The 24,930-nt window shown below is 41.9% G+C and overlaps 1 protein-coding gene across 1 annotated transcript in view; it reads left to right on the top strand.

The window, feature by feature from the left end:
• The first annotated feature begins 292 nt into the window (after positions 1-292).
• Positions 293-24,930, top strand: part of ACER3 (alkaline ceramidase 3) — a 213,898-nt gene continuing 189,260 nt past the window's right edge. Inside the window, exon 1 of the mRNA XM_036744926.1 lies at positions 293-503. Within this exon, the coding sequence (XP_036600821.1) occupies positions 398-503 (106 nt within the window). The 5' untranslated portion in view covers positions 293-397. The remainder of the gene's footprint in view (positions 504-24,930) is intronic.

Below are 24,930 nucleotides of genomic sequence, written 5' to 3'. Positions count from 1 at the left end.
CGTTAGCCTCAATACTCCAGCCCCACCCGCCATCCAGTTACCATGGCAACCAAGGTACCCGCCCCTTCACCCACGCCCTTCCCTGCGTTCGCTTCGGTCCCACCTCCGGACGACAGCCCCCTCCCTTAACCTTCCCTCCTGGGAATCGCCGCGACAACGCCCTCTCCCCGCCCCCAGCTCCTCCTCTAGGCCGGGATTGAGGAGCCCCGGGCGGCCCCGGCGACAACCCCGCCCTTTTCCCGGGGCGGAGCCGGGCTGTGGCGGCTGCGGCGGCAGCGGCGGCTGAGGCGGAGACGCCGAGGAGGCCGAGGAGGCGGAGCCGGCCGGGGCTGCCTGAGTGACGGCGGCGGTCAGCCCGGCTTGGCTTGGCTGGGCTCGGCGGGGAGGCAGCAGCGCCATGGCCCCGCTGGGGGCGGACCGGGAGGGCTACTGGGGCCCCACCACGTCCACCCTGGACTGGTGCGAGGAGAACTACGCCGTCTCCTTCTACGTGGCCGAGTTCTGTGAGTGGCGGCGGGCGCGGGAGGCGCGGGAGGGCGCGCGGACACGGGCGCCACCGGCACTGCGGCCCCGGCGCGAGCGAGCCGAGGGGGGAGGGGGGCCCCAGGGCTCTGGGGTGGGATCATGGGGACCCCAGGTCTCCGCAGGCAGGGGGAATGGGGAGCTGGTGACCTGACCCCCCAGGGATGTGAAGTGTGGGGTCTCCCACCTCCCCTCAATGCGGGGAGAATAGGGTCCCTTCCCCCGGGATGTGAAGTGTGGGGACTCCCACCTCTCCCTCCCCGGGATGTGAAGTGTGGAGACCCCCACATCTCCCTCCCCGGGATGTGAAGTATGGGGTCCCCCACCTCTCCCTCCCCGGGTTGTGAAGTGTGGGATCCCCCACCTCTCCCTCCCCTGGATGTGAAGTGTGGGGTCCCCCACCTCTCCCTCCCCGGGATGTGAAGTGTGGGGTCCCCCACCTCTCCCTCCCCGGGATGTGAAGTGTGGGGTCCCCCACCTCTCCTCAATGCAGGGAGAATAGGGTCTCTCCCCCCAGATGTGAAGTGTGGGGACCCCCACCTCTCCCTCCCCGGGATGTGAAGTGTGGGGTCTCCCACCTCCCCTCAATGCAGGGAGAATAGGGTCCCTCCCCCCGGGATGTGAAGTGTGGGGACCCCCACCTGTCCCTCCCCGGGATGTGAAGTGTGGGGACCCCCACCTCTCCCTCCCCGGGATGTGAAGTATGGGGTCCCCCACCTCTCCCTCCCCGGGTTGTGAAGTGTGGGATCCCCCACCTCTCCCTCCCCGGGATGTGAAGTGTGGGGTCCCCCACCTCTCCTCAATGCAGGGAGAATAGGGTCCCTCCCCCCGGATGTGAAGTGTGGGGACCCTCACCTCTCCCTCCCCGTGATGTGAAGTGTGGGGTTCCCCACCTCTCCCTCCCCGGGATGTGAAGTGTGGGATCCCCCACCTCTCCCTCCCCGGGATGTGAAGTGTGGGGTCCCCCACCTCTCCTCAATGCAGGGAGAATAGGGTCCCTCCCCCCGGAGGTGAAGTGTGGAGACCCCCACCTCTCCCTCCCCGGGATGTGAAGTGTGGGGTTCCCCACCTCTCCCTCCCCGGGATGTGAAGTGTGGGGTCCCCCACCTCTCCTCAATGCAGGGAGAATAGGGTCCCTCCCCCCGGATGTGAAGTGTGGGGACCCCCACCTCTCCCTCCCCGGGATGTGAAGTGTGGGGTCCCCCACCTCTCCCTCCCCTGGATGTGAAGTGTGGGGACCCCCACCTCTCCCTCCCCGGGATGTGAAGTGTGGGGACCCCCACCTCTCCCTCCCCGGGATGTGAAGTGTGGGGTCCCCCACCTCTCCCTCCCCGGGATGTGAAGTGTGGGGTCCCCCACCTCTCCTCAATGCAGGGAGAATAGGGACCCTCCCCCCCCATGTGGACTGTCATCTTTCTCTGGGCAGGGAGGATGGGGAGCGTGGAGACCCCCACTTTTCCTCAGACAAGGGGAATGGGGAGTGTGGAGACACCCATCTCTCCCAATGAAGTAGGATAGGAAGTAGTTTGGAGATTCCCACTCCCCAAACTCCCCAGGGCAGGGGATATGGACTGCGGAGATTCCTTCCCTAGGCAGGGGATGGGAAATGTGGAGACCCCTGTAAGGCAGGGGATGAGGAGTGTAGAGACCCACCTCCCTGAAATTTTGGGGATTGGGAGTGTGAAGACCCCCATCTCTCCTCAATGCATGGGGGATGGGGGGGTGGAGACCCCTATCTCTTCCCAATGCAGTTTGTTGGGGAGTTTGGAGATTCCCACTCCCCAAATATCTGGGGACAGGGGTAGGGAACTTGGAGACCCACCTCCCTAAAAGTTAGGGGATTGGAAGTGTGGAGACCTGCCCCCAGCAAGACAGAGAGTGGCAGGCTCTGTCCACAAGGCAGGTGATAGTGGAGACTCCACTTCCTCCAGGGCAGGGGAAGGCGGAATGTGGAGACTCCACTCCTTTCCAAACTCAAAACAGGGAAAGCCGGAGTATGGAGGCCCACTCTTTCAATGCAGGAGGAGAGAAGTAGGGGAGGGACCCTCCCTCAAACCAGAGGATTAGGGGGCTTCCTGCCACACACAGGAGACTAGTAGCTGGAGCCTGGACTTGCCAGGACCTTTAAAAAAAGAGGAGTGGGTGAATCCTGTGATTTGCAGTGTTTTAGGGAAAGATACCTGGCCAGTGCAAGGCATTGGGTGGGGGGCACCCTCTGGCAGAGGAAGGAGTTGGGAGAGAATGAATGGAGCCACCACTCCCCCATACCACTCCCTAGGGTTAGGAGGAGCAAGGACCCAGGTTCCAGGGGAAAGATGGGGGAGACCTGGGATATCATGCAAAAGAAGAATGGGAGAAGAGGAGGGAATTCCCTGTACACTGAGAAGTAGGGGATCCCTCAAGGGCTTGAGGTTTGGGGACACCCTTAGATTCTGGCAATTGGGTTAATGCAGGGCATTTGGTCATCCATAATACCCTGGAATGACTACAGGTCTATGTACACATCTCCACCTTCTGGGACAAACAAAAATCAGCTCCCTGCAGGTGCTGACACCCTTGCCACCCTCCCCCTTAGTGCTCTGCTGGTTACCAGGCCCCATGGGTGAGAAACAGTTGTTTTCTCTTCTCTACATCATGAACCTTAAGTTCTACTCTTCTTTCCTTTTCTCTATATCATATACTGTCTGTTCATGCCAGACTTAGCACTGATCTTTCCCTGACCTCCCCAAGCCTTGCTGTTTGTGCCACTGCTTGACTCCAGCTGGCTCTAAGTGCCTGGGGGTAATTTCCCATGCCCAAGAAAACCCCCAACCTACTCTCTTCCACTTCCCTCCCAATGATTCTCAAATTCTGCCATGAGCTTATTGCAGATTTCTCTCCTCCTAACATGACTACTTTAGGTACTGCTTGTAACCAGCTCTTAAGCTTCAGGAGAAATTCTCTTTACCCCACAACATAAACTCATAACTAGATATCTATCCACTAACAACCTGTCCTCATCCCCTCTCTGCTAACTGTTCAGTTTGAGGGTACAATACATTCTGCTCCCTTCAGTTATCTGTTTTGATCAGGCCCTTTGGTCAGGGCAAAGGGTACTTAAGGACTGTCTGTGTTCCTCAGCTTGACAGGAGAGGGGATCCCCACCTGGCTCTGCTGTGTGTGCCTGATATTTTCTTTGTGCCACAACTCTCCAACTCTGCTCACCAAACACCATTATCTTAATGCCCCACTTGGACCAGGTCCTGAGTTAGCCCAAACACCAGAGACTATCTCACTTTGCTCTCTTGCTCCCCCAATCACTATCATTTCCTGATTTTTTTAGGCCCTGAAGGTAACAGGGGAACCATTCCTGACTCTGCTTCCTGCTCCTATCTGGTCCCTAAGAAGACAGAGGCTATCTGAGGATATGACCTCACTTTTCTGTACTTTCCTGGGGACACAAGTCACAATTCTTAAGCTCACCATCCCTGTCAAATCATGCTTCAAGTGGGGTGGAGAGGTTGATGTGGGACCTGTGCCTTTCTACCCCATTGACTAGTTTTGGTCAGACCTGAGGAGGCCAAGGGAAAGTCTTCCAGAACCACTTCCACAGATCTTGTTTATTTTTGAGGCCACTAGACATATATGTTGCTTTCTTTGGTTATCTTTTTCCTTCAGGCTTCTGTCAGGATACAAGATACTCCTGTAGTTTTGCCTGGCTGATGACACCCTCTATTCCTGAGCAAAACTGCACGTCTTAACTTATATTCCTGCTATACTTCTCCCCAAGGCAAGGGGCAAGGGGCTTCCTGGCAGACGTTCTTACCTCTGACCCAGCTGTATGTACAGAGAAGAAAAGAAAAAAAAAGTGCCTTTCTGGATCTTCAAGTCATCAATCTCTTGCCTTATAGGCCTGTTTTTATGCTAAAAGCTCTTTGTTTAGGTATTTTTTTTAAAGGGCCAAGCTAGTCATATCACTTCGGTTTTTAAAAACTGTGCTTGTGCAGTATTGGAGAACTCGGACTTCTTACAAGCAGAGGTGAAAACTAAAGGGATCCCTTTTGGTTGTTTGTACATATGACCCTGGGAAACATTATTTGTCAAAGGAAGCCATCACAAATTATAGTGACAAAGACCTTGGAGTCATGAGCTAGAACCAAAGGAGATAGCTAAGCAGGTGTTTCATGAGGGCAACAAAAGAAGGAAGGGAGAGAATGTGGAAGATTGCCCTTAGAAATGGAAAATGGCCTTGTTTTCTGCATAGTTAGAGACAAATACTATGCAGGCAACTAGTGGGTTTTCAATAAGAGGATAAGGTGAAGGACTGGCAAGCACTTTGCCCAAGTATTCTGGGGGAACTGTTTAATTTGGAGGAAGTTAAGGTTAGGTCTCATGAAAAGTCATAGAAGACAGCATAGTGGGGTGAAAAAAATGTTGGTGTCAGAAAACCTGGGTTTGAGTCCTGGCTTGACCAGTCATACTTCTCTCTGAACTAATTACAGTTTCCTTCTCTAAAATAACAGTGACATCACTTACAACTCTGACCTCCCAGTGTCGTGTTGTGAGTATGAAGTAAGAGCAGTGTTGTGGTTAGTGGAAGGACCCTGGACTTGGGTTGCAGGCCTGCCCCCCCCCCCCCGGCTGGCACTGCCTCTTGACAAGGTTCTCCATTCCTCTTAAAGTGTCAGCATTGGACTACACGATCTTTAGGGTCCGCTCCAGTTCTAACACTTTTTCTTAAGTTCTGTGAGATTATGTTAGGTGCTGTACAAATCTGAAGTATTAATATTCTCAAAGAGAAACAGAAATTTGCAGTGTTGAGATAACTAGAAAGATATAGAAGTTGGGATAAATAGAAAAACAAATTGTGAGGTGAGCTCAGTATGTCTAGATTCTTAGGATTAGAAGTGACCTTAGAGAGTACCTAGTCTAACCTTTCACTCAGGCCCACAGGCCTCTCTGGAGCATTCCTGAAAAGTAGCCTACCAGGCTTCTATTGCAACATACCACATAGCCCTTTGTGACACAATATTATATTGCAAAATTACCTTGAGTATTTTAGATAAAATGTCACATTTCCGATTCTCCCCATTTCAAAAAGAAATTTGGACAGATAAGCCTTTTAAAAAAGAAATATTGAATGCCTTAGAGATCATACATCATGATGATAATGGATAGAAAAATGAACTTAGAACATAAGGCCTACCTAGGGAGATTTGAGCTCTGGTTCTTCCACCTTCTGACTGATCTCTGGATGTTCACCTTATTTCTCTGGGTCTTCCTCTCCTCAATTATAAATGGGAATAATAAATAATACTTGTATTGGCTGCCTAATGCCCCACAAGGATCCTGAGCTCTGTTTGAGAAGTACTAAGGAAAAACTGGCTCGGAAAAAAGGACAATGACCAAAAAACCCTACTTCTCCCCAATTAGAAAAGTGTCCATGAGGGAAGTGAGGCAAATGATGATGGAAGAATAAGAAATTAACAGGATAGGAACAAAATTCTGTAAGAGGAGTTTTGAGGAAGAGTCCATGGATTAAAGTATGGTGGGTAAAATTAATGTATACCAGAGTCATAAACTCTGATGTGCCAAATTAATACTTCTTTTTCTTATTACTTCCTTAAAGATGAATTTTGAGTGCTTGCCACAAATGAAAAGCAGTGACAAGTTCTTCATTGTGTTATTATTGAGTTAAGATATTGTTTATTAGGAGTCGGAGGAGCTAGCTCCAAATCTTGCCTCTCTTGCTTACTGCCGTTGTGACCATAGGCGCATCATTTCCCTTCTCTGAGCCTCTCAGTTTTCTCTGCTGTAAAATGAAGACTAGATGATTTCCAAGGTTCTGTCCAGCAGTACCAACCCTTTCACTTTGCCTCATCTGCCTTTTAATGGGATTTCCTAGAGATGGTTGTTCTTCTAGCATATATGGAAAAAATGCTGCCAGCTTTCACTTATCCTCTTATTGCCACATCTCTAATTACTATGTCCCTCTCAGTTCTAATTATCATTCTGCAATCCAGCTAACCATTGCAAGTACAAGCAGCATTAGATTCCTAGACTATATACATGCCATCTAGAAGGTAGTGTGATCATGATGAGAGCTCCCTTTTCTAAAATGCTTTATAGTTTATCAAAGCTTTCCTTACAGTTTTATGAAATTAGCATAAATTATCCCTACTTTACAGATAAAGATACTGAGGTGAAATGTTTTGCCTAAAAGTCTTCTCTTTTCCAAAACATTATTTAAACATAATAAAAGTACATGAGGCTTGAGTGACAGTATCCCAGTGAGGTAGATGGTACAAGCATTGAGCACCATTTTGCAACTGAAGATATTGAGGCTCAGAGAAGTTAAGGAATTTGTCCAAGATCACACAGCTGTGAAGTGTCAGATTGTAACCTATCAGCTCATAGGGATTATTTCATTCTTTGTACTTGTATTCCCAGTGTATATAGTACAGTGCCTGGCACATAGTAGGCATTTAATAAATCCTTATTGATTGAAGCATCAGAACTCAAACCCAGGTCTTTTCATTGTAAAACCGATGATGTTTCCAAGTAAGTGTCATGATATTTCCTGTTTGTGGGTGAAACTGTAATAATCTAGGTAGCTATGACATATCTTCCCAGTAGTAACCAAATCACATGGACTCAGAAAAGCAGAAGTATCCTAACATTTGTGCTCAAATTCAGTAGCAGTAGGCTAGCAGGATTGACTCTACTGAATAATGAGCCAAATTAAAGTTAAAAAGGTTGTTCCTGTATAGTCTTTTGGGATTAATTGCTTCAGGAATTACAGAGGTAGAAGGAATCTCAAACCAAACCTATACTTCTTGACTTAGGTCAGGAAGATCTGATTTCAATCTGGCTTCGTATACTATTAGTTGCATGACCCGAGGCAAGTCATTTATCCTTTGCCTCAGTTTCTTCATCTGTAAAATGGACATAGTGATAGCATCTACCTCACAGGATTGTTGTGAGGACCAAGTGAGATGATGTTTGTAAAAAGTGCTTAGCACAGTGCCTTACACATAGCAGATGCTTAATAAATGGTTATTTCCTTTCTTTCTTTCTTTCCTTCCTTCTTTCCTTCCTTCCAGTAATCAACCTCACAAGTCCATGATGGGGGACACATAACAAGACAATATAGTTCCTCTAAAAAAGATCCAGGTATTTTAATGTGCTGTCAGCTCCGCGTGAGTCATCAGCATGCAATCTTAAGTTGTATTTACTTAGTGATTTTACTTACTTTCTTATTTATGATAGTGTTTCTGTTGCCCAACTCACCTGTTTTTTAGTTTTATTAATGCCTTTTGTTTTTCTATCACATACTAATTATATCCTTCTCCCCTGATCCCCATACTATCCCATGAACTTTCCCTTATTAACAAGTTAAAAAAGAAAAGCTGTCCCAAAAACCCAACCAACACACTGATGGTATCTGCCAACGTATGCAGCATTCTGCCTTTAGTCCCCCACCTGGCCTTTAGAGCCAAACAACTTTCAGTTTTGCTTCACCGTCCTTTCTATATATGTTGTTGTCATTGTGTATATTGTTTTCCCCGGTTCTACCTACTTTACTTTGCGGTTATCTTTCTATATGTCTTTGAATTCTTCACGTTGGTTGTTTCTTATGGCACAATTTGTTTGCTATTTCTTTGCTATCACAGAAAGTTCTGCTATAAATATTTTGGTACATATGGGACTTTTCTTTCTGTTTTTGACTTCCTTGAGGTATATACGTCTAGTAGTGGGATCTCTGGGTCAAAAGGTATGGACACTTTAGTCATTTTTGAGGGGGGTTTAATTTCAAAATGCATTCTTAGACTGTATCTATAGAGATAGAGTTCAGAAGGAGGGTTTATTGTCATTCAGGTGTTGAGCACCACAGTCTTAGGAAGGCCATTGGCCTACTGTAACATGTTCAAAGGAGTCTGACCAGCATGGGGAGAGAGGGAACTGAAGACTATGCCATATAAGAATGGGCTGAAGGAGCTGTGTCTTGAAAAGAGAAGACTAAGGGGGAATGTGATGGATATATTCAAGTGTTTTAAGGACTATCATTAATCAATCACTCAACATCTATTTAAGTGCCCACTATGTAACAGGCTCTATGCTAGGCTCTGAGGAAACAAAACAAAAAGAAAAAAACTCTACTCTATTATGTGTTTAGACTGTGGTTCTCCAACGTATTCTATTTGGCCTCACAGGCCAGAACTAGGAGCAATGAGGTTATAGGGAGGTACATTTTAATTTCATGTAGAAGAGTGCTGGACTTAAAATCAGGAAGGATCAAAGTTCAGACTCACTTTATACACTGTTAGATTATAGACAAGTAAAGTAATTCAGCTTCTGTCTTCATCTGTGAAATGGGAACGATAATACCTGTACTCTTTACCTCACAGGATTTTGGAGGCTTAAAAAATAAACATATGTAAAAGTGATCTGCGAACCTTAAAGTGCTATTAGTTATCCTAACAGAGCTATCCAAAAGTGAAATAGTTTAGCTGAGGAAAATTGTAGATTTGTTTTTATCGCTTGAAGTCTGCATAGAGGCTGGATGGCCACAGGAAGCTGGGGCGGGGGGAGGGGGTGCGGATTCTGGCTCTAGCATAGTACATGTTGGACTTTATGACCTGATGTTCCTTACAACTATTACATTCTGAGACTTTTTTGGAAGAATGATTGCTCTCTGTAATACAACCTCCCAGAAGTGCTCATCTGATTGCTGCTTACAGAACTCCAGGAACCAAGAGCCTTGAGGCATACAGCTCCAATTGGTGAGAAGCCAAAATTTGTCCCCCCTTAATTTATACCAATTGCTTCTAGTTCTGCCCTCTGGGGCCAGGCAGAACAGTTCTAATTTCTTTATCATGACATCCTTTCAAATATCTGAAAATAGTACCTACTCCCCCCCGCCCCCCCAAGTCTTTGCTTTGTTAACATTTCCAATTTCCTCAATTAATCCTTTTATTGCACATGATACACAAAAGGTATTTACTAGATATCGAGTGTTTCCTAGTTGCCTTCCTCTTTACCATTTGTCAACCTGATCAATATTTATTTAGTATTAATACTCAAAAGGACTGATTTTGTTTGTGTAGGTATCCTTTCATTGATGCAGATTGTAACCTCTCCAACTCGGTAGATGGACTTTGAGAGCTGCTGTGGTAGTCAGCTAGTGAGGAACCTCTTCATGTTTTTGAGGCCCTTCCTTGGACAACAGAAATACAGTTGATTCCCCCACCCCAGAATCCATCACCTTTTGGCCAGCCTGACAATGAGGAGCCTCTCCAGACTTACCAGACAGTTGCCCAGAACAGGAAACCTTCCCAGCTTGGTAGATTCTGGCAGGTCTTACTCTGTGCTGGCACAGGCTCTGAGAAATCAGTAGGCAATAGTGGAGAGAACACTAGAATGTTAGAGGATATGGGTTGCAATTCCAGCTTGCCTGCTTATGACTTAGGTGTTCTGAGGTTTTGGGCCTTAATCTCCTCTCTAAAATGAAGGCTTGGACCACATTGTTTCCAAAGATCCTCTGAAGCATTGGAGGGCAGATTGCGTCGTCCTGTCAATCCTTCATCTGAAATATTGTTTCCAGAATTGAACACAATAATTTAGACAGGCCTGGCCAGGACAAATATTCATTATTCCTTTTGTAAACTTCATACTTCCATTACCCGTCAGAGGCCATATCTGTACATGGGGGACTCATGCATGTGCAAGTTGGGGCTTAAAGACAAAATTAGTCTGACTTTGTTTTCAGGTCTCCCTGAACTTGAGTACTGGCCCAGATCTCTTTTCAAGATATTTAACTGGTGTGAACCATGATCTTGTAGTAAATCATGTTGAAGGGGGCTGGGGAGGTGGGGAAGACATGGGGTTGTTTTGACTAAGGAAATAGTGGGCCTTTGGAGAATTAGAATTTGAAAACAAGAATTTAATGTGTCCAGAGTACTGGATAGGTGCTGTGGGAGGTACAAGGGTGACAGACTTTCAGTGGTTCTTTATGAATAGGTGAAAAATATGGAATTCCACTGTGTTGGCTCATGTGAAGCCATAAAGAGTTAAAAGAAAATTTTGCTCAGTGTGTAACAATATGTTCACAAGTAATGACACTATTCTTTCCACCCAGGGTTTCTCCCTGACTGCTTTATCAACTGCCTCCCAATTAAAGGGAAAAGGCTGCACCTTCAGAGTTTTAGGAGGACAAGGGATCTTTTTTTTTTTTTTTGAAGAAAAGCTTGAAGAAAGTTGTGTAATATTTAGTAAACTGCTAAATAGCAAGTGACACAGTACAGATATGGAGTGGCAAAAGGGTCAAGAGTCACCCTGCAACATACTTTTCTGCCTCACCCTGCATTGTGAACATTCCCTGATAGTGGTAGGGAAACCAGGCTTCCTACCAACACAAGTTCCCAAGCCTACCTTTCTTCCTATCATTCCCCATTTCATAGCCAGGCACCACATTTTAGGAAAGATTTTAGCAAGACGGGTACATGCCAAATTCAAATTCTACAAACCTTTTTAAGTGTCTCCAAAGTGTAAGGTAGTATGCTAAAGGCTGGGCATACAAAGATTAGAAATTGACAGCCCTGATGTAAAGGGTCTTCTATCCTGCAATGGAGGAATATAAAAGGAGCCAACAGTTAACTATAGTAGCAGGTAGAGAGAGAGAGGAGGCCAAGGAGAGAGCCAGATAAAGTACTCTCGGATACTTTGAAGAGGGAGAACTTTCCTAAGCTGAGGGTGTCAGAGGAGAGTACGCTCTAGGATGCTGAGAGAATTGTACACCATGCCATATTAAGACCTGGGGTTGTTTAGCTGAGGAAATGAAATATGGGGAGAAGCGTGAACACTTTTCAAATATATGAAGACCTTTCATATGGAAGGGAGATTATATGTATTCTGCTTGATCACAGAGGGTAGATTAGAGAAAAATGAGTAGAAATGGAGGCAGATTTCAATTTGGTATAAGGAGAAACTTGCTAATCATCTGAGCTCTCCAAATATGAAATGCACTGTTATATTCTATAGTAAACTCATCATTAGAGACTTCAAGTGGGGACTAGATGATCAAATAAAAGGGAGAGTCTTCTGATTCAGATTGGGGATGGACTAAATGACTTCCAAGTCTGACACACTTATTTTTTGTGTGCAGTGGGCTTTTTGCTAGTATATGAGGGAACTAAAAGGTGAATAACACAAGGTTTCCATCCCTCAGGATGCTTACAACCTGGGACACAGAGAATAAGATGTACACAGATAAATGGAATACAAATTAAAATATTGCATAAAAGGGGAGAAGAAAGTGGTATGAGTGATATGAGGTTAACAAGCCTTTGTTAAGTATCTACTATGGCACCAGGCTAGGGGTGTGTTTGGGTGTGTGTGTGTAAGGGGCAGGGTGTACAAAGACAACAAAGAAGGACAGTGTGGCTGAACTATAGAGTACATGAGTGTGAAAGGGAGTAGTGGGCAATAAGCCTGGAAAATTAGGTTGGAGCCAAATTGAGAAAGGCTTAACTTGCCAAATAGAGCAATTTATATTTAATTCTAGAGGTAATAGAGAGCCTTAGTAACCAGTAAGGCCACTTCATGTGAGATGGGTAAAGGAGGAGATAGTGGTAGAGGGCACTTGTGGGATAGGAGATGAGGGAGAGTGGAGAAAAGGAAGCTCATGGTGAGTGGCTTCAATTTTTTCTATAAAAAAAGACACAGGGTTCTCAGCTGAGAGATTGTGGGGAGGGAGAGCTCTGGGAGGTTTGAGGAGTGATGAAAGGTTTAGAAAAGCCATTGTGGAGAGTGGGCTAGTGAGTTTATAAGGGAGTTTATAATAGGATTACCTAACAACAGCAAGGGCCCAGTTGAGGTTGTGCAACCCACTTAGAATTGTTTGTATGATTTTCTACATCTTCCTTCCTTAGCACATATGTAGAAGCAAAGGTGGCAAATGGTAGGAATGATCCAAGGCTGAGGCTCGGCTAAGTGTAATCAGCGATGTGGTAAGGAGGCTAGAGATTTGAAGAGGACATTGTGTAATTGAATTGGTTCACCCAGGGGTCAAATTGGGGAGAAGAGTAGAGAGTGACTAAAGCAGGGCAGCTGATGTGGGAGAGAATCAAAAGGTATGGCCGAAGAGTGGGGTTTTGTAAGGGAAGGCAAAGGGAGAGTGAAAAGCAATAGATTATGGTTGGATGAGGGGACTTTGGAATTCTTGAACATAGGTATGGTACGTTTGTAGGTAATGGCAAGATCTAGGGTGTGTGTGGTGAGATGAGGTAGAAGAGTAGCCTGTAGGAGAAGAGTAGGTTGAGAATCTGAGTGATTAGGGTATTTGAGGGAGAGTCCATATGCATGTTGAAGTTCCCTAGTATGCGGGCAGGAATTGGGGAGGAGAGAAAAATTGTGAAGTAAGCACCAAATTCATCGAGGAAGGAAAGGGAGTGACTTAGGGGACTATAGGCAACAGCTACCAGAATTTTGACTGGTTGGTAGATATGAATAATATGAGCCATAAAGGTAGAGAGGTAACTGAGTGATGGAGGAAGTGGGGAAATTGGAGGTGGCTATGAGGAGCAAGGAATATTTCAACTCCTCTACTTAGACCAGTGAGCTAAGGAGAAAGAGTGAAGGTGCAGCCAGTACTAGACAGTATGGCCAGGGAGACTGTCATGAGGGGACAGCCAGGGTTCAGTAAGATTGGAAGGAGTGGGAGAGGAAAAGACTTAAGATGATGATGTAAGATGTTCCTATGGAACAGGCATTCTAGGGGTCACAGTGGAATACTTATTAAATTATCCAACTGGAGGTTCACTCTCAGGTAGTTTCTTTACATAGCTGTCTTTACTGCTCCTGGGACATCATTGCTATCCAGTAGTGTTTGATCAGGGAACACAAAGTAGTTTTAATGTTAGCCTGATCCTAATTAAGAAGATAAATCTATTGAAGAAAATGTCCATATAATCTTTTCAAAGCCAAATTTAAATAATTTGGGATAATATAATATTTTACATTACTCAGACTATTCCTGTGGGTAACTGAGAACTGGCATTCTACTTCAAGACTCAAATGGATCTATGATTTCCTTAGTATGGGCATTCCCTCCACCTGCCTACCTGTGACTTTCATTCATGTCCTTCCATAAATTTGCCACCCAATGACCTGTAGGCCTTCCTTACTTTCCTTTGAAGTAAAAAGGATGCCTTTGGAAAAAACACAGGCTCTCAGTTGATTATCCCTTATTCTCACTATGTAGCCGGTCTATCATCTTTTTCATTCACTCATTTTTTGATACTCTACTCTTTTTTAAAAAGAATTTTAAAAAATATATATTCTGTTTCTTATACGAACATAGTATCCCATTTATCCCTCCCTTTCCCCCTCCCACAGAGCTGTCCCACATGATAAATAGTATTTTTTTGGAGAGGAAAAAGAGGGGGGAAATGTCAACCTAACTGATCACTACTTTGAAAAAGCCTGGAAACATATGCAGTCTGTAATACCGGTGGATCTCCCCTCACCACGTGGTTTGGGGTTGTCTTCTCGTATCTCTTCGTCTGAGGCCCACTTGATCTTTATAATTCTACTATATTTACTTTGGATTTTTTGGTGGATTCTTGTTCTTTCCATTTATATTATTGTAGTTACTGTGTATGGGGCAGCTAGGTGGTGCAGTGGATAGAGTGCAGGGTTTGGGGGCAGGAGGACTCCCTGAGTTCAAATTTGGCCTCAGAAACCTACTAGCAACCTGACCCTAGGCAAATCACTTAACCTTGCTTGCCCAGTTTCCTCATCTGTAAAATGAGCTGGAGAAGGAAATGACAAACCATTCCAGTATCTCTGCCAAGAAAACCCCAAATGGAATCATGAAGAATTGGGCCTGGCTGAAAAACTGCTAAACCATAGTTACTTTGTATATTGTTTTCTTGCTCTGCTTACTTTGTTCTGCATTAGTTCATATTGATCTTTCCATATTTCTTTGTATTCATCCACACATCATTTCTTACAGTGCAGTAGTATTCCGTTACATTCATGTGCACAATTTGTTTAGTCATTCCCCATTTGATGGGCATCTTCTTTGTTTCTGATTTTTAGATATCACAATAAGTGCCACTGTAAATATTTTGAAATATTTGGGAACTTTTTTTTTAATCAAGAGCTTTCTTGGGGTATATAAGCTCACTAATGGAATCTCTGGTTTAAAGGGAATGGACATTTTAATCATTTTGTTTGCATAATTCCATATTGATTTTCAAAATGTATCATTTCACTGTTCCACCAATATTGAATATGTCATTTTTGTCATCTTTGCCAGTTTACATGGTGCGAAGTGAAGCCTCCAGGTTGTTTTGATTTGCATTTCTCTTTTTATTAGTGATTTGGAGCATTTCTTTTCATGTAGTTGTTAATACTTCGTAGTTGTTTTAAGAGGGCTGTTTGTTCATATCCTTTGATCATTTATCTATTGCAGTTCTTTTGCTAACTATTTGTTCACATTCTTGACCACTTATCTATTGGGGAATGACTGTTAGTCTTATGTATATTTATTAATTGTTTATATATCTTGGATACTAGATCCTTATCAGAGAAATTTGATACAAAGATTTTTTCACATTTGACAGTATGCAAATCTTGTTCAGAATCTGCTTTCCCCAGTACTGGCAGTTCAGAGCTTTGCATCACTGGTGTTTTGCTCCTGAAGGGCTGTGGCTGAGATGCCTGTCAAAGCTGGAGCAATCTTTCACAGGCTGGAGCTGGGGTCTCTGCAGCACTGCAAAAGGGGGAGTAGGAGTGATCAGGTTATAGGGACGTTTTGATCTAAGCCTGTATTGTGTCACATGACCTTAAAGTTCCAATAACATCCTTTACTCTTGTTCTCTTTCGTAATGCTTCCTATGTTCTACTCTAGTACTGTTTCTTAAAGCCTAATCTGTTTGGAGTATAAATGGAGTACAGTCTCACTTTGCTTACAGAGGAAGAGTCACATTTTATTTTACTTTTTCCTCACTGGTGCAGCAAAATTAATTTTTTTCTTTCAACTTGATTTTTGAAAGGGGCAGATGATGACTTAAGCCTGTGAGTAAATCAATTAAAATGACCATTTTTGTGCTATAATCAAAGATGATATGACTTTCTGACAGCTTATTGGGAATTTAGAGGATATGAATTCAAATTATGACTATTACTGAATCATGGTTAGGTTTTTACAGCTCATTTCTGTAGTGTCTTAGAGTTAAAAAATTTTTTTTTACAGTTGAGGAAACTGAAATTCAGCTGAAGTGATTTGCCCACGGTTATACTAATAGTAGGTATTACAGGTAGAAGTGAAACCAGATCTCCTTAGTCCAGGTTCAGAGCTCATTCCACTAAACTATGTATATCTTAGAATTATACAACCTTAAAGTTGAAAAAGATCTTATGTGCCATCTAATTTATTCCATACCTGAAGCAGGAATTCCTCTATAACATCTTGAAGTAGGGACTAAGCAAAGCAAGTGTAATTCTCTTTTGGTCATTTTCTTAGTTACCTCTTCCAGTTTTGTTTCATTCATACACCATACATTCATACATTTGCTAAGTATGGCACCTATGCCTTCATGCAAGTCATTTTGTTTGTAATGACCTATTATTATCCCCTATTTAAACTCATAGGTTGGGTACTGTGATGGATTACCCCAGGTTAAAAGAATTCTGTGAGCTTACCCCCAAATATAGCTCATGAACCCCCCTACTGATATATTTACCTTTACTATTACACCAGAATTCATTGTCAACTCAAAGCAAAAGCTTTTACTGAAATGGCATAGTAGGAAGATTTATGATAGTTCATTTCCATCATAAGCTTAGCAAGTACTCTCCCACAAACATACACACAATCAGTAGGGAGAATTATTAGGAACAGACTATGCATAATTGGGACCTACATATGAGAAACGTGAGTGGAAGGGTGACTTTACAATTCCATGCTGCTCTTGGTTGGGCATGTTATTGCTATGGACTTACTGAACTACTACACATCATTGCATGGATGTCCCTATAGAGGTTTATCGGGCTTGCTTTCTGCAGGTCATCTAGTTTTCCTAGTTTTCTGTGGTCTCTGTCAATTCTAGTTTCTGGCTCAGCTGAAGTACTTGGTTAGGGTGTGGCTAAACTATTTTGAAAAGAACAAGAACCCTTGCTCTCATATCAGTGGGAAGCCTCCCCAGTTCTGCTCCCTCAGAATCTTGGCTCTGAAGTCGGCTGTCTCCTGAGTGGTAGGATTCCAGCTCCAGGCACCAGGCTGTTTCTACACAGAAGGTCAGGGTTTAGGTCAGGCTACATAGAAGTACATGTTTCTTCTGGTCATGTGCTTCTGCAGGGTGCCATTATCCTGCTAGGGAAGAGGAGAAGAGGGAATGCCCTTCCTACCTTGCTGCACTCTGAAAGAGTTCAATCCTCCATACATTAAATTGACCCTTAGCTGCCTGTTGGTTCAGAGAGGGGCCGCTTTGCTTTTTAAAGCCTACGGGGGCATAGCTGATCTGCAGCTGATCAGCCAGTCTCTGGAGATTTGTGTGTTCTATCAATTGTTTTGTTCAATGGCCAACATGTTATATAATGTTATCAGTTTGTTTGGGTATCTCCTTTATACTGTGTTATTGGGTTGTTTAGGAAAACTACCTAATTTGGTCAAGGACTGACTGATTCATCTCCTGTATATGTCAGAAAGGGAAATTAGATTATGACAAAACATTCTTAAATCGATGCTGGTTTATAGTAAACATTTTCTCTTTTTATGGAGTTAAACCATTCCATTAAAAATTTGTTCTTTAATTTTTGCTAGGTAAGTTTGAAGAATCTACCTTTTTCTCTTTTTTAATAATTGGAACAGTATTTCCTCAGCTCTAGCCCTGAGGTATTTCCCATTTTCTGTATTTCTGAAATCACTGTCCGAAGCTCAGCAGTCACATCTGCCCATTCCTTACTACCCGGGGATTTAATTTGGCCAGGTCTGATAACTTGAACTAATTGAGTGCTGTCTTGAATATCTTACTCATCTTGTTCCAGTTGTCTGTAAACTATTTTTGTTCTATCCTTTCCAAATTCTTTTGAAGAAAAAAGACATTTATTTATCAAAATTTATTTATTAAAAGGCACCTAGGTGGCACAGTAGAGTAGACAGAGTTGGGGGCCTGGAGTCAGGAAGTTGTTCAGTCATTTCAGTCACATCTGACTCTGTCACCTCATTTGGGGTTTTCTTGGCAAAGATAGTAGGGTGGTTTGACATTTCCTTCCTCAGCTGATTTTGTAGATGAGGAAACTGAGGCAAACAGGCTTAAGTGACTTGCCCAGGGTCACAGAGCTAGTAAGTGTACCCAAGAAGATGATTCTTCCTGACTTCAGGCTCAGCACTTTGTCCACCGCACCTCCTCGCTGCTCCAGAGTCATTTAACCTCTTTGCCTCAGTTTCTTCATCTGTAAAATGGTATAATACCTCCCATGGTTGTTGTGAGAATCAAATGAGATATTTATAAAGTGCTTAGCATGGTGTTTGGCATGTAGTAAGTGCTATATAAATGTTAGCTATTTTTAATAATAATTATAATAACTAACATTTATATAGCACCTACTACATGCCAGGCACTGTGCTAAACACTTCACAAACATTTTTTCATTTGATCTTCACAACAACCCTGGAAGGTGGGTGCTGTTATTGCTGTCTTCATTTTACAGATGAGGAAACTGAGATAGATAGAAGTTAAGTGATTTGCCTAGGTCCATCACACAGCTTTTCTAGCTTTCTGTATCCGAGGCCATGTTTGAACTCAGGTCTTATGATTTATGAAAAAGCAGAAGCCAAATAAAATATTCAGTAGATATGCTTTCTCTTTGTCATCTATTGTCATCCCATCCACCTCAAGCACTTCTTCTTGCTCCAAAGTTTTTTTAAAAAATTATGTTTATTTAAAATTTTTTTTATTTTGAGTTCCAAATTCACTCCCTCCTTCCAGTCTCTCACTCATCCATTGAGAAGGCAAGCAATATGATACCTATTATACACATGAAAGCATGTAAAATATATTTGCATATTAGCCGTGTTGCAGAAAAAAAAAGCAAGAAAAAATAAAGTGTAGAAATGTGCTTCAATCTGCATTCAGAGTTTATCACTTCTCTTTCTGGAAGTGGATAGCATTTTTCATCATGAATCCCTTAGAAATGTCTTGGATCATTATAGTCTTTCGTATTTGAGTATCATCATAATATTGCTGTTATTGTGTACAGTGTTCTCTGATTCTGCTTGCTTCACTTTGTATCTGTTCATCTAACTCTTCTCAGGGTTTTCTGAACCACCTTGTCATTTCTTTTAGCTATTATGCTAAAATTATGCTATTTCATCACAATCATATACCACAACTTGTTTAGCCATTCCTCAGTTGATGGACAGCCCCTTAGTTGCCAATACAAAAAGAGCTGTTATAAATATTTTTTTATAAGTGGGTCCTTTTCCTTTTTTTAAACAAAACTTTTTTCAATAGAAGTAATAATCCCTCCCTTTTTTACCTTCAAATGTTGTTAAGATGATATGAGAGATAATCAAAATAAAAGCACTTTGTAAATGGTAAAGGGAGGCAGTGTTTCATAGTGACTAAAAAGTATTAGGAGACGTCATTTCAAATCTTCACCTTTGCTGTCACACTTTTGTCATTGTTAGCATCCATGATCAGCCTCAACTCATTCTTTACAACACCATGATATTCATTTCTTTTCAGTCTCAGTTATTGGCTATTTCTTCAGTGTATTCTGTAGTATCTTTAAAAATCCTAACTGCTTGAGGAGTTTGTTATAAAGCCACATTGAGTTTTTTTTTTATATAGCTTCTCTCGTTTTTCATTAGAATAATTTCTATTTGTGTTTTCAGAATTGTGTTGAGAGTGAACCATCTCTCTTGAGCCAGCTTCTCCTATAGAATGGCCATGGGATCCTATTTCTCTGAACCCTTTGAAATTAGCTCTTCAGAAATTAAATTTTCATGTCATTGTGTTAAGCATTACTCCCTTAGCTGTCAGAAACTCTTAAGAATGTTTGGTAATTTCCAACATTCCAGCATTTCTACTTGATTCATCAGTCCCTTTAAAAAAAAAACCAGTCCCTTCTTATTGGTCACAAGCAATTCCAAAATAGAAGCTTCCCATGCTTCTTCCAGCCACTGATAGCTGAAATTATGAGCAAGACCTAGGAAGAATTTATCAGTTACTCTACTTTTAGTAAAGAAAGCCTTCAGCAGGTTTTCAAGTAGTTGAAGTTTCCCCTAAGTTCTGTCTCTCATTTCAGTGCCAGTCTTGTGAGCTTCTTTCAGATTAACTCGTTCATCTGGCCAGATGGCTTGTAATACAGCCCTGCTCTCATTAACCTGGTGTTTTTCTCTTCTTTGATCATCCTCATTTAAAAATTTTCCTTCATTTCTCCCTTCCGCCTACCCTGGTAGGTTTCCTTACAGGAGGAATGTTTTATTGGAATATTTTGTTGATGCTACTCCACAAGCCTAATATCTCTTTTGAATAAAGTTTTTTAAAAATTAGCCCTTCCATTGTCATTTTCCTGTCATATATTATATCCTCCCAAGCCTCAGTGATGAGTATGGAGTTGAATTTATCTTACTATTCCTAACTATATTCATGCAGACCTATTTGCTAGCTAATGTTTCTCTAATACATATCGCATCCTGCTTTTCTTCTTTTCAGTTAGCACATAGTATGAGGTTAATTTCCTGTTTAAAGATGCTTCCTTTTCTTTTGTCTGCATTAGGTAATTGATTTTTTCTTGTATTTGTTTCCTTCTGTTAGAATAAAAATTAAAGAAATTCAGAAATAAGCCTTTTTTAAAAAACCATTATACTTCTTATTGACTCTGCATTTTTTTCCTGTCCCTACTGTATCAGTCTTGTCTACCTCATGATTCTCAACCTCGGTTTTTCATGGTACATAAGCAGTTTCCCATTTATCATTCTCAAGGTTCAAACCCAGACTCTCAGACTTGTGTCGTACAGCTGCTTCTTTCTGTCAGCAGAATGTGGATCCCTCTGAATTCCATTGTCTGCCCTAAACAGTCCCATGTCAGTCAATGAGGTCATTAGTAGAACCTCTGGAGAAGGGCAGCAGATTTGAAATACTACCACCTGCATTGTGGATAGGATTGTGATTTGGGGCAGATTACTGTATACATCTTCTAGGCTTAAGTTTGTCATCTGTAAAATGGAGTTAATGATCTCTGCCTTTTCTGCTTTCTAGTGTTGTTGTTGTGATCATATGAGAGATAATCAATACACAGTACTTAGCAAGTTGGTAAAGGAAAGCAACGTGGCATAGTAGAAAGAATTAGGAGACCTCATTTCAGATCTTCACAGTTACTAGTTATGTGTTGAGGAGCAAATCATAAGATCTCTTTGAGTCTCAGCTTTCTCATCTGTAAAATGGGCTTAATAGTACTTGTACTACCCTAACAGTATTGATGTGAGGAAAGTATTTCATAAGCCTAAAGTTCTGTGGAAATGTGACTTACTCCTCCTCTTCTTCCTCCTTTCTTAGACCCTCAACAAACTCTGATCTCGTTTGTTATTAAGAAACGTGTCCAATGCGTCCATGTGTTTTGTCTTTGGTTCTTTTATTCTTGTCTTTCCAATCGGTTTTTTCCTGTCTTTCTGATCACTCTTTTTTGTTTCTGTTTTACCTTCCCTGTTTTTCAGACATTGTTCTTACTTACTCCTCCCAGCACAGCTTCACAATTGCCTGCAGATTCACTCTCTGCAAAGGCTGCTAGGACAAAGTGAAACTGATGAGGAATTGATAATGGAGAGCTCTCTCCCTATGCTCAGCTGAGCAGAATGACATATGAATCAGCTTTGTCTAGTTCAGGATTTTGCAGAGGGCTAGATAGTAAATATTTTAGGCTTTGAGTGCAAAAGACATCAAGGATATTATGTAGATACTTATATGATGAGAGAAAACAAATTTCCACCCTTTTATTGACAAAATTCAAAATATATTAATAACTATTGAGTACAACTTTGTGTAATGCAGACCTACTAATGAGAGTGGAATTCTTTTTTGGGATAACATTTCACTTAATTGGGTTCAAAGTTATTGCTCTCTATCATCAAAATAGATTGCAAATGTTCACCTATTAATGCTAAAATATGTAATGAGATTTTACATTTTTCCTCTTTGAATGCCTTTTCACACAGATAGATACTGCCAAATACTGATATCAATCTCTGATCACATTTGGGAACTGATTGCTTATGTGAGATAAGAGAATATGGAGTTCATGATATAGGCCAAGAATGAACCTGGGTGACTGGATGGAAAATAGGGAAGTGTGGAAGGAGTTTGGGGCTGGAGGTGTGTAACAGCAAGCAAAGTAGGATTTTTTGCTGTTTCTCTAGATTGAGTTCTAGCCAATCAGAGACTTGTACGCGAGTCTGTGAAATTTAAAAAAAAAAACATTTATTGAGAGACAGAGGGTTTGGAAATAAAACTAAGATATTTGTATTTCCTAGTCTGATGCTTTTGACTACTGGATTACAAAGATAAATTACTAGTCTCATCCCATCATTTAACCATTTTGGAAGATGCTGTCATTTAGTGTTTTAGGAATATTTTCCATATCCTAAGTCTTTGGACGGTAAGAATATCTTGCCGTTTTTCTCCTTTACTAGGAAATGAGAAATTATTTTATTTGAGGAGTGTAGGAATTCCAATAATGAGGTTTCACAACAGTGTTTTAGCTCCAAATTTCTAGCCTCTGGGTCAAGAGTTAAAAGCTTCTCTTTTTTTATAACATAGCATAATAACCAAAGAGTTATCTTCATACTTGATTTACATGAGTGTTTTCCCTCTTGATTTTACCTCTGTATTTGAGAGTAAAAAAGAGGGGGAGAAAGGGAGGAGGAAAAATGGAGGAAGGAGGAAAGGAGGGGGGAAAGAGAGAGATTTAAAGGGCTGAGACAGTTATTAATTCACATTTTTCTAGCAATTTGAAATTTACAAAGACCTCTCTCGACCTGTGATGTTGGCAGTGTGAATATTATTATCTCTATCTTATAAGTGAGAACACTAAAGCTTAAAGTGGTTAAGTGACTTGTATTAGAGGCCTGGAGTACCTTCCTTCTTTTTTTTTTTTTTTAGGGTTTTCTTTTTTTTTTCTTTTTTTTCTTCAATTTATTTAATATATTTAGTTTTCAGCATTGATTTTCACAAGAGTTTGAATTGTGAATTTTCTCCCCATTTCTACGTTCCCACCCACTCCAAGATGGCATGTATTCTGGTTGCCCTGTTCCCCAGTGAGCGCTCCCTTCTGTCACCCCACTCCCCTCCCATCCCCCTTTCCCTTCTTCTCTTGTAGGGCAAGATAAATTTCTACCCCCCATTGCCTGTGTATCTTATTTTCTAGTTGCATGCAAAAACTTTTTTTTGTTTGTTTTTCAACGTCTGTTTTTAAAACTTTGAGTTCCAAATTCTCTCCCCTCTTCCCTCCCCTCCCACCCTCCCTAAGAAGGCAAGCAATTCAACATAGGCCACATGCATATCATTATGTAAAACCCTTCTACAATACTCATGTTGTGAAAGATTAACTATGTTTTGCTTCTTCCTAACCTATCCCCCTTTATTGAATTTTCTCCGTTGGCCCTGCCACTTTTCGAAAGTGTTTATTTTTGATTACCTCCTCCCCCATCTCCCCTCCCTTCTATCGTCCCCCTTTTTTTATCTTCTTCCTCTTTCTTTCCTGTGGGGTAAGATACCCAGTTGAGTGTGTACGTTATTCCTTCCTCAGGTCAAATCCAATGAGAGCAAGATTTACTCATTCCTCCTCACCTGCCCCCTCTTCCCTTCCTAGAGAACCATTTTTTCTTGCCACTTTTGTGTGAGATAATTTACCCCATTCTATCTCTCCCTTTCTCCCTCTCTCAATATATTCCTCTCTTATCCCTTAATTTGATTTTGTTTTTTTAGATATCATCCCTTCATATTCAACTCACCCTGTGCCCTCTCTCTCTCTCTCTCTCTCTCTCTCTCTCTCTCTCTATATATATATATATATATATATATATATATATATATATATATGCATATATACACACACATAGACACACACATATGTGTGTATATATATATATATATATACACATACACATATATATATATGCATATTCCTTTCAGCTACTGTGATACTGAGGTCTCATGAATCATACACATCATCTTTCCATGTAGGAATGTAAACAAAACAGTTCAACTTTAGTAAGTCCCTTATGATTTCTCTTTCTTGTTTACCTTTTCATTCTTCTCTTGATTCTTGTGTTTGAAAGTCAAATTTTCTATTCAGCTCTGGTCTTTTCACTGAGAAGGCTTGAAAGTCCTCTATTTTATTGAAAATCCATATTTTGCCTTGGAGCATGATACTCAGTTTTGCTGGGTAGATGATTCTTGATTTTAATCCTAGCTCCATTGACCTCTGGAATATCATATTCCAACCCCTTTGGTCCCTTAATGTAGAGGCTGCCAGATCTTGGGTTATTCTGATTGGGTTTCCACAATACTCAAATTGTTTCTTTCTGGCTGCTTGCAGTATTTTCTCCTTGATCTGGGAGCTCTGGAATTTGGCGACAATATTCCTGGGAGATTTCTTTTTGGGATCTATTTGCGGAGGCGATCAATGGATTCTTTCAATTTCTATTTTGCCCTGTGGCTCTAGAATATCAGGGCAGTTCTCCTTGATAATTTTTTGAAAGATGATATCTAGGCTCTTTTTTTGATCATGGCTTTCAGGTGGTCCAATAATTTTTAAATTATCTCTCCTGGATCTATTTTCCAGGTCAGTGGTTTTTCCAATGAGATATTTCACATTGTCTTCCATTTTTTCATTCCTTTGGTTCTGTTTTATAATATCTTGATTTCTCATCAAGTCACTAGCTTCCACTTGCTCCAGTCTAATTTTTAAGGTAGTATTTTCTTCAGTGGTCTTTTGGACTTCCTTTTCCATTTGGCTAATTCTGCCTTTCAAGGCATTCTTCTCCTCATTGGCTTTTTGGGGCTCTTTTGCCATTTGAGTTAGTCTATTTTTTAAGGTGTTGTTTTCTTCAATGTTTTTTTCAGTATTTTTTGGGATCTCCTTTAGCAAGTCATTGACTTTTCATGGTTTTCTTGCATCACTATCATTTCCCTTCCCAATTTTTCCTCTACTTCTCTAACTTGCTTTTCCAAATCCTTTTTGAGCTCTTCCATGGCCTGAGACCAGTTCATGTTTTTCTTGGAGGTTTTTGATGTAGGCTCTTTGACTTTGTTGACTTCTTCTGGCTGTGTGTTTTGGTCTTCTTTGTCACCAAAGAAAGATTCCAAAGTCTGAGACAGAATCTGAGTGTGTTTTCGCTGCCTGGCCATGTTCCCAGCC

The sequence above is a fragment of the Trichosurus vulpecula genome, chromosome 2, assembly GCF_011100635.1.
Source record: "Trichosurus vulpecula isolate mTriVul1 chromosome 2, mTriVul1.pri, whole genome shotgun sequence".
Classification (NCBI taxonomy): Eukaryota; Metazoa; Chordata; class Mammalia; order Diprotodontia; family Phalangeridae; genus Trichosurus; species Trichosurus vulpecula.
Note: the sequence above shows the minus strand (reverse complement) of the source record. Positions and strands in the feature narration are given on the sequence as shown.